This window comes from Homarus americanus, unplaced genomic scaffold (assembly GCF_018991925.1).
Source record: "Homarus americanus isolate GMGI-L3 unplaced genomic scaffold, GMGI_Hamer_2.0 scaffold11302, whole genome shotgun sequence".
Lineage (NCBI taxonomy): Eukaryota > Metazoa > Arthropoda > Malacostraca > Decapoda > Nephropidae > Homarus > Homarus americanus.
The window spans coordinates 1,786,072-1,799,891 of NW_024736744.1; the positions used below are offsets into that span (position 1 = coordinate 1,786,072).

Below are 13,820 nucleotides of genomic sequence, written 5' to 3' on the forward strand. Positions count from 1 at the left end.
ACGATTCCGGCCCAGAATACGGATGGATTATGCCCCAGAAATCGGTAGGATTCTGGCCTAGAACACGGTAGGATTCAGACCCAGAATACGGTAGGATTCTGCCCCAGAAATAAGTAGGATTCCGCCCCTGAATATGGTAGGATTCCGCCCAGAATACGGTAGGGTTCCGGCCAAGAATACGGTAGGATTCTGCCGCAGAATACGGTAGGATTCTGCCCCAGTATACGGTAGGATTCTGCCACAGAAATCGGTAGGATTCCGGACCAGAATACAGTAGGATTCCATCCTAGAATACGGTAGGATTCAGGCCCAGAATTCGGTAGATCTCTGCCTCAGACATCTGTAGGATTCTGGCCCAGAATACGGAAGGATTCAGGCCCAGATAAAGGTGGGATTCCGCCCCAGAATACGGTAGAATTCCGGCCGAGAATACGGTAGGATTCTGCACCAAAATACGGTAGGATTCTGCCCCAGAATACGGTAGGATTCCTGTCCAGAATATGGTAGGATTCTGCCCCAGAATACGGTAGGATTCTGCCCAAGAATACGGTAGGATTCTGCCCCAGAAATGGGTAGGATTCCGGCCCAGAATATGGTAGGATTCCGGCCCAGAATACGGTAGGGTTCCGGCCAAGAACACGGTAGGATTCCGGCCCAGAATACGGTAGGATTCCGATCCAGAATACGGTAGGGTTCCGGCCAAGAATACGGTAGGATTCTGCCGCAGAATTCTGTAGGATTCCGCCCCAGAATACGGTAGGATTCTGCCCCAGAAATCGGTATGATTCCGGACCAGAATACGGTAGGGTTCTGCCCCAAACATCGGTAGGATTCCGGTCCAGAATATGGTAGGATTCCGATCCAGAATACGGTAGGGTTCCGGCCAAGAATACGGTAGGATTCTGCCGCAGAATACTGTAGGATTCCGCCCCAGAATACGGTAGGATTCTGCCCGAGAAATCGGTAGGATTCCGGACCAGAATATGGTAGGATTCCGCCCTAGAGTATGGTAGGATTCAGGCCCAGAATACGGTAGGATTCTGCCCCAGAAATCGGTAGGATTCCGGCCCAGAATATGGTAGGATTCCGGCCCAGAATATGGTAGGATTCCGCCCCAGAATATGGGAGGATTCAGGCCCAGAATCCGGTAGGATTCTTCCCCAGAAATCGGTAGATTCCGGCCCAGAATATGGTAGGATTCCGGCTCAGAATACGGTAGGATTCCGCACAGAATACGGTAGATTTCTGCCCAGACGTAGGATTCCGGCCCAGAATACGGTAGATCCGCCCCAGAATACGGATGGATTATGCCCCAGAAATCGGTAGGATTCCGCCCCAGAATACGGTAGGATTCAGCCACAGAATACGGTAGGATGCTGCCCCAGAAATCGGTAGGATTCCGGCCCAGAATATGGTAGGATTCTGCCCCAGAAATTGGAAGGTTTCCGGCCCAGAATACGGAAGGATTCCGGCCCAGAATAAGGTAGGATTCCGGTCCAGAATAGGGTAGGATTCCGGCCCAGAATAGGGTAGGATTCCGTCTTAGAATACGGTAGGATTCCGCCACAGAATACGGCAGGATTCCGCCCCAGAATACGGTAGGATTCCGTCCCAGACAACGGTAGGATGCTGACCCAGAATACGGTAGGATTCTGCCCGGAATACGGTTGGATTCTGCTCAGAAATCGGTAGGATTCCGGCCAAGAATACGGTAGGATTCTGCCCCAGAAATTGGTAGGATTCCGGCCCAGAATACGGATGGATTATGTCCTCAGATATCGGTAGGATTCTGGCCTAGAATACGGTAGGATTCAGACCTAGAATACGGTAGGATTCCGGCCTAGAATACGGTAGGATTCTGCCCCAAACATCGGTAGGATTCCGGTCCAGAATATGGTAGGATTCCGGCCCAGAATACGGTAGGGTTCCGGCCAAGAACACGGTAGGATTCCGGCCCAGAATACGGTAGGATTCCGATCCAGAATACGGTAGGGTTCCGCCCCAGAATACGGTAGGATTCTGCCCCTGAAATCGGTAGGATTCCGGACCAGAATACGGTAGGATTCCGCCCTAGAGTATGGTAGGATTCAGGCCCAGAATACGGTAAGATTCTGCCCCAGAAATCGGTAGGATTCCTGCCCAGAATATGGTAGGATTCCGGCTCAGAATACGGTAGGATTCCGGCACAGAATACGGTAGGATTCAGGCCCAGAATACGGTACGATTCTTCCCCAGAAATCGGTAGGATTCCGGCCCAGAATATGGTAGGATTCCGGTTGAGAATACGGTAGGATTCCGGCACAGAATCAGCCACAGAATACGGATTCAGCCACAGAATACGGTAGGATACTGCCCCAGAAATCGGTAGGATTCCGGCCCAGAATATGGTAGGATTCTGCCCCAGAAATTGGAAGGTTTCCGGCCCAGAATACGGAAGCATTCCGGCCCAGAATAAGGTAGGATTCCATCTCAGAATACAGTAGGATTCCGCCACAGAATAAGGCAGGATTCCGACCCAGAATACGGTAGGATTCCGTCCCAGAAATCGGTAGGATTCCAGTCCAGAATATGGTAGGATTCCGGCCCAGAATATGGTAGGATTCCGCCCCAGAATATGGTAGGATTCAGGCCTAGAATACGGTAGGATTCTGCCCCAGAAATCGGTAGGATTCCGGCCCAGAATATGGTAGGATTCCGGCCCAGAATATGGTAGGATTCCGGCCCAGAATACGGTAGGATTCTGTCCCAGACATCGGTAGGATTCCGGCCCAGAATATGATAGGATTCTGTCCCAGAAATCGGTAGGATTCCAACCCAGAATATGGAAGGATTCCGCCCCAAAATATGGTCGGATTCTGGCCCAGAATACGGTAGGATTGTGCCCCAGAAATCGGTAGGATTCCGGCCCAGAATAGGGTGGGATTCCGGTCCAGAATAGGGTAGGATTCCTGCCCAGAATAGGGTAGGATTCCACTTCAGAATACGGTAGGATTCCGCCACAGAATACAGCAGGATTCCGCCCCAGAATACGGTAGGATTCTGCCCCAGAAATGAGTAGGATTCCGCCCCAGAATATGGTAGGATTCCGGCCCAGAATACGGTAGGATTGCGTCCCAGAAAACGGTAGGATTCTGACCCAGAATACGGTAGGATTCTAGCCCAGAATACGGTAGGATTCTGGCCCAGAAAACGGTAGGATTCCGGCCCAGAATACGGTAGGATTCCGCCCCAGAATACGGTAGGATTCCGGCCCAGAATACGGTAGGATTCTGCCCCAGAATTCGGTAGGATTCCGGACCAGAATACGGTAGGATTCCGCCCTAGAATACGGTAGGATTCAGGCCCAGAATACGGAAGGATTATGCCCCAGACATCGATAGGATTCCGGCCCAGAAGATGGTAGGATTCCGGTCCAGATTATGGTAGGATTTCGGCCCAGAATACGGTAGGATTCTGCCCCAGACATCGGTAGGATTCCGGCCCAGAATATGGTAGGATTCCAGCCCACAATACGGTAGGATTATGCCCCAGAAATCGGTAGGATTCCGACCCAGAATATGGAAGGATTCCGCCCCAAAATATGGTAGGATTCTGCCCCAGAATACGGTAGGTTTCTGGCCTAGAATACGGTAGGATTCAGACCCAGAATACGGTAGGATTCCGACCTAGAATACGGTAGGATTCTGCCCCAGAATACGATAGGATTCGGGCCCAGAATAAGGTAGGATTCCGCCCCAGAATACGGATGGATTATGCCAGAGAAATCAGTAGGATTCTGGCCTAGAATATGGTAGGATTCTACCCCAGAAATCGGTAGGATTCCGGCCCAGAATATGGTAGGATTCCGGCCCAGAATACGGTAGGATTCTACGCCAGAAATCGGTAGGATTCAGGCACAGAATATGGTAGGATTCTACCCCAGAAATCGGTAGGATTCCGGCCCAGAATATGGTAGGATTCCGGCCCAGAATACGGTAGGATTCTACGCCAGAAATCGGTAGGATTCAGGCACAGAATATGGTAGGATTCTACCCCAGAAATCGGTAGGATTCTGGCCCAGAATATGGTAGGATTGTACCCCAGAAATCGGTAGGATTCTGGCCCAGAATATGGTAGGATTCTACCCCAGAAATCGGTAGGATTCAGGCACAGAATATGGTAGGATTCTACCCTAGAAATCGGTAGGATTCAGTCACAGAATATGGTAGGATTCTACCCCAGAAATCGGTAGGATTCTGGCCCAGAATATGGTAGGATTCTACCCCAGAAATCGGTAGGATTCCGGCCGAGAACAGGGTAGGATTCCGGTCCAGAATAGGGTAGGATTCCGGCCTAGAATAGGGTAGGATTCCGCCTCAGAATACGGTACGATTCTGCCCCAGAATACGGTAGGATTCCGGCACAGAATACGGCAGGATTCTGCCCCAGAATACGGTAGGATTCCCGTCCAGAATATGGTAGGATTCTGCACCAGAATACGGTAGGATTCCGCCCCAGAATATGGTAGGAATCTGCCCCAGAAATCGGAAGGATTCCGGCCCAGAATACCGTAGGATTTCGCCACAGAATACGGCAGGATTCTGCCCCAGAATACGGTAGGATTTTGCCCCAGAAATCAGTAGGATTATGCCCCAGAAAACGGTAGGATTCTGGCCTAGAATACGGTAGAATTCAGACCCAGAATAAGGTAGGATTCAGACCCAGAATACGGTAGGATTCTGCCCCAGAAATCGGTAGGATTCCGGCCCAGACATCTGTAGGATTCTGGCCCAGAATAAGGTAGGATTCAGACCCAGAATACGGTAGGATTCTGCCCCAGAATTCGGTAGGATTCCAGCCCAGAATACGGTAGGATTCCTCCCCAGAATACGGTAGGAATCTGCCCCAAAAATTGGTCGGATTCCGGCCCAGAATATGGTAGGATTCCGGACCAGAATACGGTAGGATTCCGGCCCAGAATACGGTAGGATTATGCCGCAGAATACGGTAGGATTCCGCCCCAGAATACAGTAGGATTCTGCCCCAGAAATCGGTGGGATTCCGGACCAGAATACGGTAGGATTATGCCGCAGAATACAGTAGGATTCTGCCCAGAAATCGGTGGGATTCCGGACCAGAATACGGTAGGATTCCGGCCCAGAATACGGTAGGATTCAGGCCCAAAATATGGTAGGATTCAGGCCCAGAATATGGTTAGGATTCTGCCCCAGACATCGGTAGGATTCCGGCCGAGAATACGGTAGGATTCCGGCCCAAAATACGGATGGATTATGCCCCAGAAATCGGTAGGGTTCTGGCCTAGAATACGGTAGGATTCAGACCCAGAATACGGTAGGATTCCGGCCTAGAATACGGTAGGATTCTGCCCCAGACATCAGTAGGATTCTGGCCCAGAATATGGTAGGATTCCGATCCAGAATACGGTAGGATTCTGGACCAGAATATGGTAGGATTCCGGCCTAGAATACGGTAGGATTCTGCCCCAGAATACGGTAGGATTCTGCCCCAGAAATTGGTAGGATTCCGGCGCAGAATGACTTCAGTGTCTTCATGTTATCATATGTGTAATGTGTACTGTACTGGTAAAGGTTAAGATGTAATTGACCATTCTTATGTATAGTCATGAGCAATAGTCATGCAACACACTGTCCCTGTATATTGTAATTCATTGTTGGTGTGAGGTCGATCCTCTCCTCCACCATATTCATCAACCAAATTCAGGAGTGACTAAGAGAAATATAAATACCTATCAGTGTATTGTAGGTTCCCCGGTCCTTGTCAGCGTGAATATAGGGGGAGAGAATGTTGCACGACTAGTGCTTGTGACTGTACAATGAATAAATGAATTCTAACATTATTTAGGCATTGTTGTTTTCAACATTACAATTTTGTACACACACACACAACACACAGGCACACATACATATATGTATATATTTATGATAAATAGTCCATAGATCATAACACTTGTACTACGAGAAGAGAGACACATGAAGTGTTGGTAATAAAGCTGTTATCAGTAGATTTTACTTAAGATGAGACTACAACCCAAAGCTCAAAGGAGGTACAGTAGTACGTAAACAAAGAGAGATGGTTAAACATGTATGGTGAGGTGAAGTCATGCAACACATGACAAATTCCTGGCTCAAAGTATCAGCTTCTCCACTGGGCAATTGGTCATGAAAAAACACTTGTCTGGCCCCTAGTCTGGGCACGTCTTAGCTGCTGGGGACTGTTAATCTGCACAGACCCTTGAGTTTAATGACTGAAACCTTTAAGTACTATATTGAGTCCATTGAATATGATGACCTATTCCCTTGAGTAGGATGTTATTCTAATCATACTCAAGGAGATAAACATTCATTTCAACCTTGGTTTTTGATCCTTCACCCTCAGTAAAAGGGGTTCAGATAACACCACCATAGATACCACCACAGGTTTGATAATTTAAGGAGACACATATCCCTAGTGATAAAAAAATACAAGAAATTCATGGAAAATTAGGGTAGTACTTTTTTCTGACATCTTCTGGACATATTTTTTTTTTTAACAATAAGTATGTGAGTGACTCCAGTAACTATAGGTATAATAACTCTTCCTTCCTCCTGGGCTTTTTACAATAATAAGATGAACAAGTTGACTTTATGAGCAGCTGGTTTGAAACTATGTAATTTTAAACATGCAATGGTGAGTCTGATGAAGAATTGTAACTTTAACAATGTCACACTGCTACATGATCCACCTATACATTGTCACACTGCTACATGCTCCACCAACTGACTGTCACACTGCTACATGATCCACCTATATATTGTCACACTGCTACATGCTCCACCAACTGACTGTCACACTGCTACATGATCCACCTATACATTGTCACACTGCTATATGCTCCACCAACTGACTGTCACACTGCTACATGATCCACCTATATATTGTCACACTGCTACATGCTCCACCAACTGACTGTCACACTGCTACATGATCCACCTATATATTGTCACACTGCTACATGCTCCACCTACTGACTGTCACACTGCTACATGATCCACCTATTGACTGTCACACTGCTACATGCTCCACCTATTGACTGCCACATGCTCCACCTATTGATTGTCACACTGCTACATGCTCCACCTATTAAGAGTGAGAAATAGGTGAGGCCTAGTACTCTGAACTAGCCACACAGATGATACTGCTCACTCTCACGGCAGACTATGCATTAAAAAAAACCCACTTTATTATTGTTTTACATCATCCTTTTCTCACTGTTGGGAAATTGATGTTAAAAAAAATTAAAAATAAAACATAATTTTCTTCCTTGTCATATATTTATCCTAAAGAATATCACAACATACAGAAATATTTAAGATTGGAAGCATTGTTTATTTACAGGAGTATTTAGTTATTTTGTACAGACCCACACAACTGGCCAGTGATACCAGACACTAAAGTCATGTGCGCAGTATTACCATCACCCAAGATCTTATAAGTACTGTACTAATGCAATATGTAACTCCCTCACACAACTTAATTTACAGAGTGACTTATCAAGCAAATTTCAAGATTTAATTCCAAACTTTCAAAATTTATCATACAGACAATGACAGAAATAGTCATACTTTAAAGCACATCAGTTTTTAATAGGTAAAGGTGGATAAGTAATATTTTAATATCTACTGCCTTGTGGACTGGGTTGGAACCTTTCTTTAACCTTGTGTATGGGGTTACCTCTGAGCTGAATAAAATCATTTGGCATTAGTCAAATAATATAGTAAAATTGGTGTCCCTGTTTTGAAGGGGTTAAAGTATTGTGCAGTACTTAGCTATTACAGGAATACCTCGCTATTCGCCGCCCCGATATTCACAACCCCACTTATTTGCAAAGCAAATAAAAAAAATATATCCCTCGGCACGGCAAGTGCCGCAAGTTGCCATTGTTACATGTATTGAAGCTACATATAAAAGTTATGGAAAAATCTTTACAATACTCAAATGTGACTTAGAATTCATGAAATTGTTATATAGAACTATAAAATAAGAAAAATGAAGAGCATGGGTATGAGTGTGTGGACTTGGCATGTCGCCAAGTTAAACTGTCACTGTAGCTACATCTCCCTAGACCTTTCCCTACCAGGCCAAGCTGTGAGCTGTGTTACTGTTATTTTTCAGGTCATAATTTTGGGTAGATATACATAATTTTCTCTAAATCGTTCATACAGTAAGTGAAAAAAAAAAAATTTTATATATATATATATATATATATATATATATATATATATATATATATATATATATATATATATATATATATATATATATATATATAAATATCATAGGTATAAAACAGAGAATAAAATTTATTTGTGCAGGAATTAGCACACAGATAGTGGGGGGACGCAGTGTTGGAGATCTCAGCCGGTACTGTCTCCCGTGTCCAGCGTGTAACAAAACTATTGCCAAATGGCAATGTAGTATTCTTTTATTTAATTTTAATTATGAGTATTATTTTTTTTATTTCTCAATTTACTGTACAGTACTGGTGCAGTAATAATCTTTTTGAGTGTCAATTAGTACCTTATGGCCCCAATCAACTCCTATTTCCATTATTTCATATGCTAGAAATTCCCTGCTTTAAGTGGATTCACTAAAAGTGGCAATTTTCCATTGAGTGTACAGGTACCCCTCGTCTTACGACCACCTGGACATACGACCGCCCCAGTAGTACCAAAAAAATTTCAAATTACGTATTTTCGAGTCCCGACGTTAGTGACTGCGCTGTGAGCTGACAAAATTTTCATTTGTAATTACCTTTAAAATGGCTGGGAAGCTTAAAAGTGAGAGTTTTGTGGTGCTGAGAAGAAAAAGAGACACCCATTTTAGATTTTCTATTTATTATTTTCGCATTTTCAACTTACAGTACTACCAATTCGACCTAGGACCTGGATTTGGGTCCCTAACCCCGTCGTAAGTCAGGGACTGCCTGTACTGTATATCGAAAATATGTGGTGAAAGTTGCTGGCTGGGAATGCATTCCCTCTTAATTACATTGATTGTTATGGAGGAAAATTGCCCCAATACAGTACAGTATTCACAAATTTGTTATTAATAATAATATAACTGGTCTGTTGTTTCTGAAAAGTGCCAGTTCTTCTAAAGAATTCATTAGCGCTCGAAACACTACAGTAACTTTTAGGAACATATCCTTTGCGATAACCAGGTATTCCTGTAGTTAATATCTTAATGAGAGCTAAAAATATATAACAAAATTTACTTATCCTTATACAGTATAGAGGGCAAAGTTACAAACCTCCAAGAAATGGCTCAAGGCAATGATAGGTAATTATCTGATACAATTAATTGAGAAGTTAATAAGGTAACTCCTCAGCTTCTCAAACACAAGGTTGTTCACTAACTAACTCATGATGGCCACCTCAGTGTTATCCCTCCAACCCAAATAGATAATCTGGCCTTCTAAACACTAAGTAACAAATAGTATTATGCTTATTAGTCAAAATAGGAATTTTTTAACTAAACACTAAGTAACAAAAGCTAGTTATCACAATTATAGTATCAAAATTACAAGTAGAGTGTGTAAGAAGACTTCATGGGTTCTTAGTGTAGTTACCAGTAGCTATGTAGTGTACAGTATTGTCAACAAAGCCAAACTGTGTCACTCTCAATTTCCACTGAATCACATAATTTTCTTACAGCAATTTAGATGCAAGTTTTTACAAAAAATTATCACTTATAATACTACCATTAAATACATTAAAATAACAAACAATAATTACATTCATTCACCAGAGTATTTTTATCAAGTTAGAAAATATGAAAATATACTGTATACATATATACTATACATAAATGATTATTTTTTTTACATAATCCTGCATTATACCAGAATTTTCAGTATTTTTATTCATGTCATGGAACTAAACTTATCACTGTATTACACTGACTGGGAGAAGCTTACCATTACAGTGCAGTACTAATGAAAGAAATATTTGAAAATTCTGATTATGCTGTGACACTAACAGAGAACTGATAGACAAACGGTAGCATCCATACATTCAAGTAACAGGTGATAAGTGCGCTGAAAACATTTAACAACTCAAAGAAAAAATTAAAAACATTTATTAAGTGACAGATGTAAGGGGTAACCCAGTGTTCATCTAGAGCCGGAACCTCTGCAATGAAAAAGATGAACATTATCTTACGAGTACAGTATAATAAATGAGAAATATAACTGAAAAATAAATTGTAAAAGCAAAACACCTTGAAGGAAAATTAAAAATAACATTAAGGTTCCCATTTTAGAAGTGAATACAGTACAAGGAAGGATAGTACAGTAGTTTCAGTTTGGATGCACTTCTGTAAAATTTCTACTTTCCATGAAAACTTATTTACATACTTAGTTAAGAGCAAAGTTTTACCTACTGTTCACCAAGGACTGAAATATGAAATCCCATTTCATAGACAATATGGAAAAGATGAGTGAGCTACGTGACTCTTTACTGGAACATTCCCTCGATAGAGCCGGCCTTGTATTGACAACTTGGAGTTCTAACAGTAAGTGACAATATCCTGTTGTTTTCAGTTGTCAATTGCTGCCAAACAGCTACTGTGCTCACCTCGAAAATCGGGCTTAGTGAAGTACAGGAGAGCTTTAAGACTGGTCTGAAGGTTGCATCAAGACCCAACACATCAACAGATACACCAAGTTATGAGTCCTGAAGCCAGTTCATTCATGTCATGGACACCCAGCAGCTACTGAAGGAGAACCTGCCATCTCTTTCCCTCAGTTATGAAATGGGATTTCAACCTTCAGTCATTGATGTAAAGCCTACAGGTCATTCAAAAAGTGATCTGTGAGATTTCAAATCAACAGAACCAAGGACAGCATCTGTCAGGAAGTACTTGCATGTACTGTCACAATCAAAAGATTACCGAAAATCCCCAGCCAGCATTATGTTTCTCCGTTCATAACACATGGATGACACTCTTTCCATCAATGAGTGGAAGCATCATCTTTTTGTGACTGGACTGCTGGTCAAATGTTAGTAGAAAGAGCGTTAACTATGTGTTATGAATGAAGAAACATAATGCTGGCTGGAAATTTTGGGCGAACTTTTCATTTTGACTGTATATATCTCAAGGAAAAAGAGAAGTCACAAAGTACTCTCCAATACCACATACTGTACTTTGATTTAAGATCCACCACTCAGAGGACTAATCTCTTTATTTGAAGATTGAAAAACAGTCGCTTCAAAAGGCTTTCAAAGACATGAGTCTAAGGCTCTAAGCAGAGCAGTTAGGATGAATTGTTCTCATAGTAAATGACAAACAAAATTTTTCCCAGAAAAGATTAATGATCCTTGAGTGTCTAAGGTACAGTGACTCATAAATGTGAGACTTGATAGTTAAATATTCATATATACTGTACACTATTTGAAAATTAACTTGTACCCATGATGTATTTTGAATTAATTTGAGGGTTTCATTGATGCTGCAGTAATTTTTGTGGGTGTGCCGAGAAAAAATTGTGTATACGGTAGGCTAGTCTTGGACGTAAGTGTCCACTGCATCACATAGGCCACCAGGTGTTTAGGAGGTGGGAGAAGCAACAGTCCCCATAGGTAAGGTTCTCTATGTACCGGGTCTTATAGCTGTCATGCTCTGTTTATGTTTCCTGTGTACTGTAGTTGGTTTGTGTGCTCTGTATTATAATGGCTCCCAAGCACCCTACTCAGCTTTCTGGGGATGCTGCAGCTAGCAAGAATACAAATGAGGTTAGAATGAATTAGCTTCAGGGTTCACACCCAGTGTACCTCTTGACATATTGGCTTTTGCAGCCGCCTACCATTCTAGGTTTTGATGTTTGCTTCATGAACTCTGGTTCACTGAGTAACTCTGGCAGAAGCTGATTTTGATCTGACATGACAGTCCAGCCTATCATTAGAACCCTGAGTCCCTGGGCAATGCTGGCTATGGCAGGGGTTGTTCTAAAGTGGGAACATATAGATCATTCATTGAATAACCTGCAGACTACAAATACACCACAACACACTTATTTACTAGAAGACGACATACAAGTACTATATACATTCAAAGTAAACACATGGCAAGGCAAGCTATATATGTACAGGCAATTTTGTTTATATGTACAGTAGTACAAACAATTAAGAGGGGACACAACAAACCCACTACAGTACTGAATAAACATGTGTGCTAAGCAAACATTAACAGCAAATACTACAAAGACACTTGTTGTAAATTATGTTCCTTAATGACAATATTTTGAGATGAATAAGTAGTATTATAACTCCCTAACATGTTCTGTTGTCGTTATTTTCTTTTTTGTTCAGTTTAAGTGAAATTTTCTGTAAAATGATAAAAAATATGAATTAAACATAAGGTCTGCAAACACAAACTTTGCTGAGTCAGAGAGTGTGTGTGTGTAAATGTTGTATAGAAAGAAATCTTTGTTGAATAACATTTCAAATAAAATTCTTTAAAGTAAGTATTATTCCTTTCCTTAATGCTCTAGTTCCACCAATAGATAAAGACTTGAAACCTTTGAATGAAAGGCAAAAGTGACTTTCAATAAAGTGGTGAACACACCTATCAGGGTGTTACCAAGTTCTTTATCAGACTTAAAATGGTATTCTTGAAGGATGTGTTTTTTAGTTTCAAGAAATACACAAAAAAAGTAATGGGCAGGTAAGTCAGGGTAGTACAAGGGATGGGCCATCACTTCACAGTCTAATTTGTCAATAGTGTCTTGATATATATCACTGATAGTGGCAGGTGCAGTGCCATGATGCAGGGCTCATTCATTGCTGGTGAACTGTGACAGTTTTCCCAGAGTTTTCATCACAGTTCATGTTTCAAGTTTGGCATTTGCAAGAAGTAATTTATGGCAGCAGTCTCTTCTCTGGGTATACAGCGGCAATAAAGTATTTTTTTTTATAAACAAAACAAAATAGGAGATGCACCACCTTCCAGCCCTGCAATGTCTTTTGCTTTTCAAAGGCATCGGCTTACTGTATGTTACCAATGTGTATTTCAAGACTTTTTTCTAGGTCAACATGGTGACATCATGACTCGTTGCAGGTCACAACAGATTCATTAAGTCTGGTTCTTAAAAAAGTCAACAAGTGTTCATTTGATTCATTTATTGTTCATCTGACAACAAATGTGAAACCCAACAACCTGGGATCATTCAATAAACCAATTTTTCATAAAAAATGATATGAGATGTTCCCATAGAGATTCCTCAAGTCTTTAGCAATATCTTCATGTATTTTCATGTCAGCTCAGGTTCTCATTCTGGGCATGTTTAAGATTAAAGGCTGACCTTCTCTCGAATCAATTTTAAGTCCCTCAAGACCGAAAGAAATATTTTTGCACAACCCAAAAGCTCCTATCTGAGATTTAGTTTTATCTTGGTACAGTATGTCTTTGTTGGGTCATCTGGTGAGATACTGTTAAAGTTTACTGAGTTACCACCACAATCTGATATACATTCTTTGTTTTAATAAAAATTCTATGCTGATTAGGCATTACCAACTTCTTTTATGTGCTTTTGAGACTAAATGATCAAATGAAACAAATCTGTAACTTGACAATGCAGGCTAAGACATTCTTTAATTTGTCTTCTTAAGTTTATCCTTTAAAGCTTAATGAATCTCAAGTTATGGAATCATTCTCATTACTTATTGAACAACCATCATATATTTTTCAAACATTTTTCTGTCAAATTCATCATTTTTATGCTTTGCAATATACAACAATGGACTCGAGAGATTTTCTTCATA

The 13,820-nt window shown here is 41.8% G+C and overlaps 1 protein-coding gene across 3 annotated transcripts in view; it reads right to left on the bottom strand.

Moving 5' to 3' along the window:
• Nucleotides 1–8,396: 8,396 nt before the first annotated feature.
• LOC121872451 (plasminogen receptor (KT)-like) overlaps nucleotides 8,397–13,820 on the bottom strand; it is a 47,966-nt gene continuing 42,542 nt past the window's right edge. For all 3 annotated transcript variants that reach the window (XR_006090085.1, XR_006090089.1, XM_042375215.1), the window contains one exon: nucleotides 8,397–10,190. Coding sequence is in view for 1 of the 3 variants with exons in the window: in XM_042375215.1 (XP_042231149.1) it covers nucleotides 10,176–10,190 (15 nt within the window). In the remaining 2 variants the exon portion in view is untranslated. The remainder of the gene's footprint in view (nucleotides 10,191–13,820) is intronic.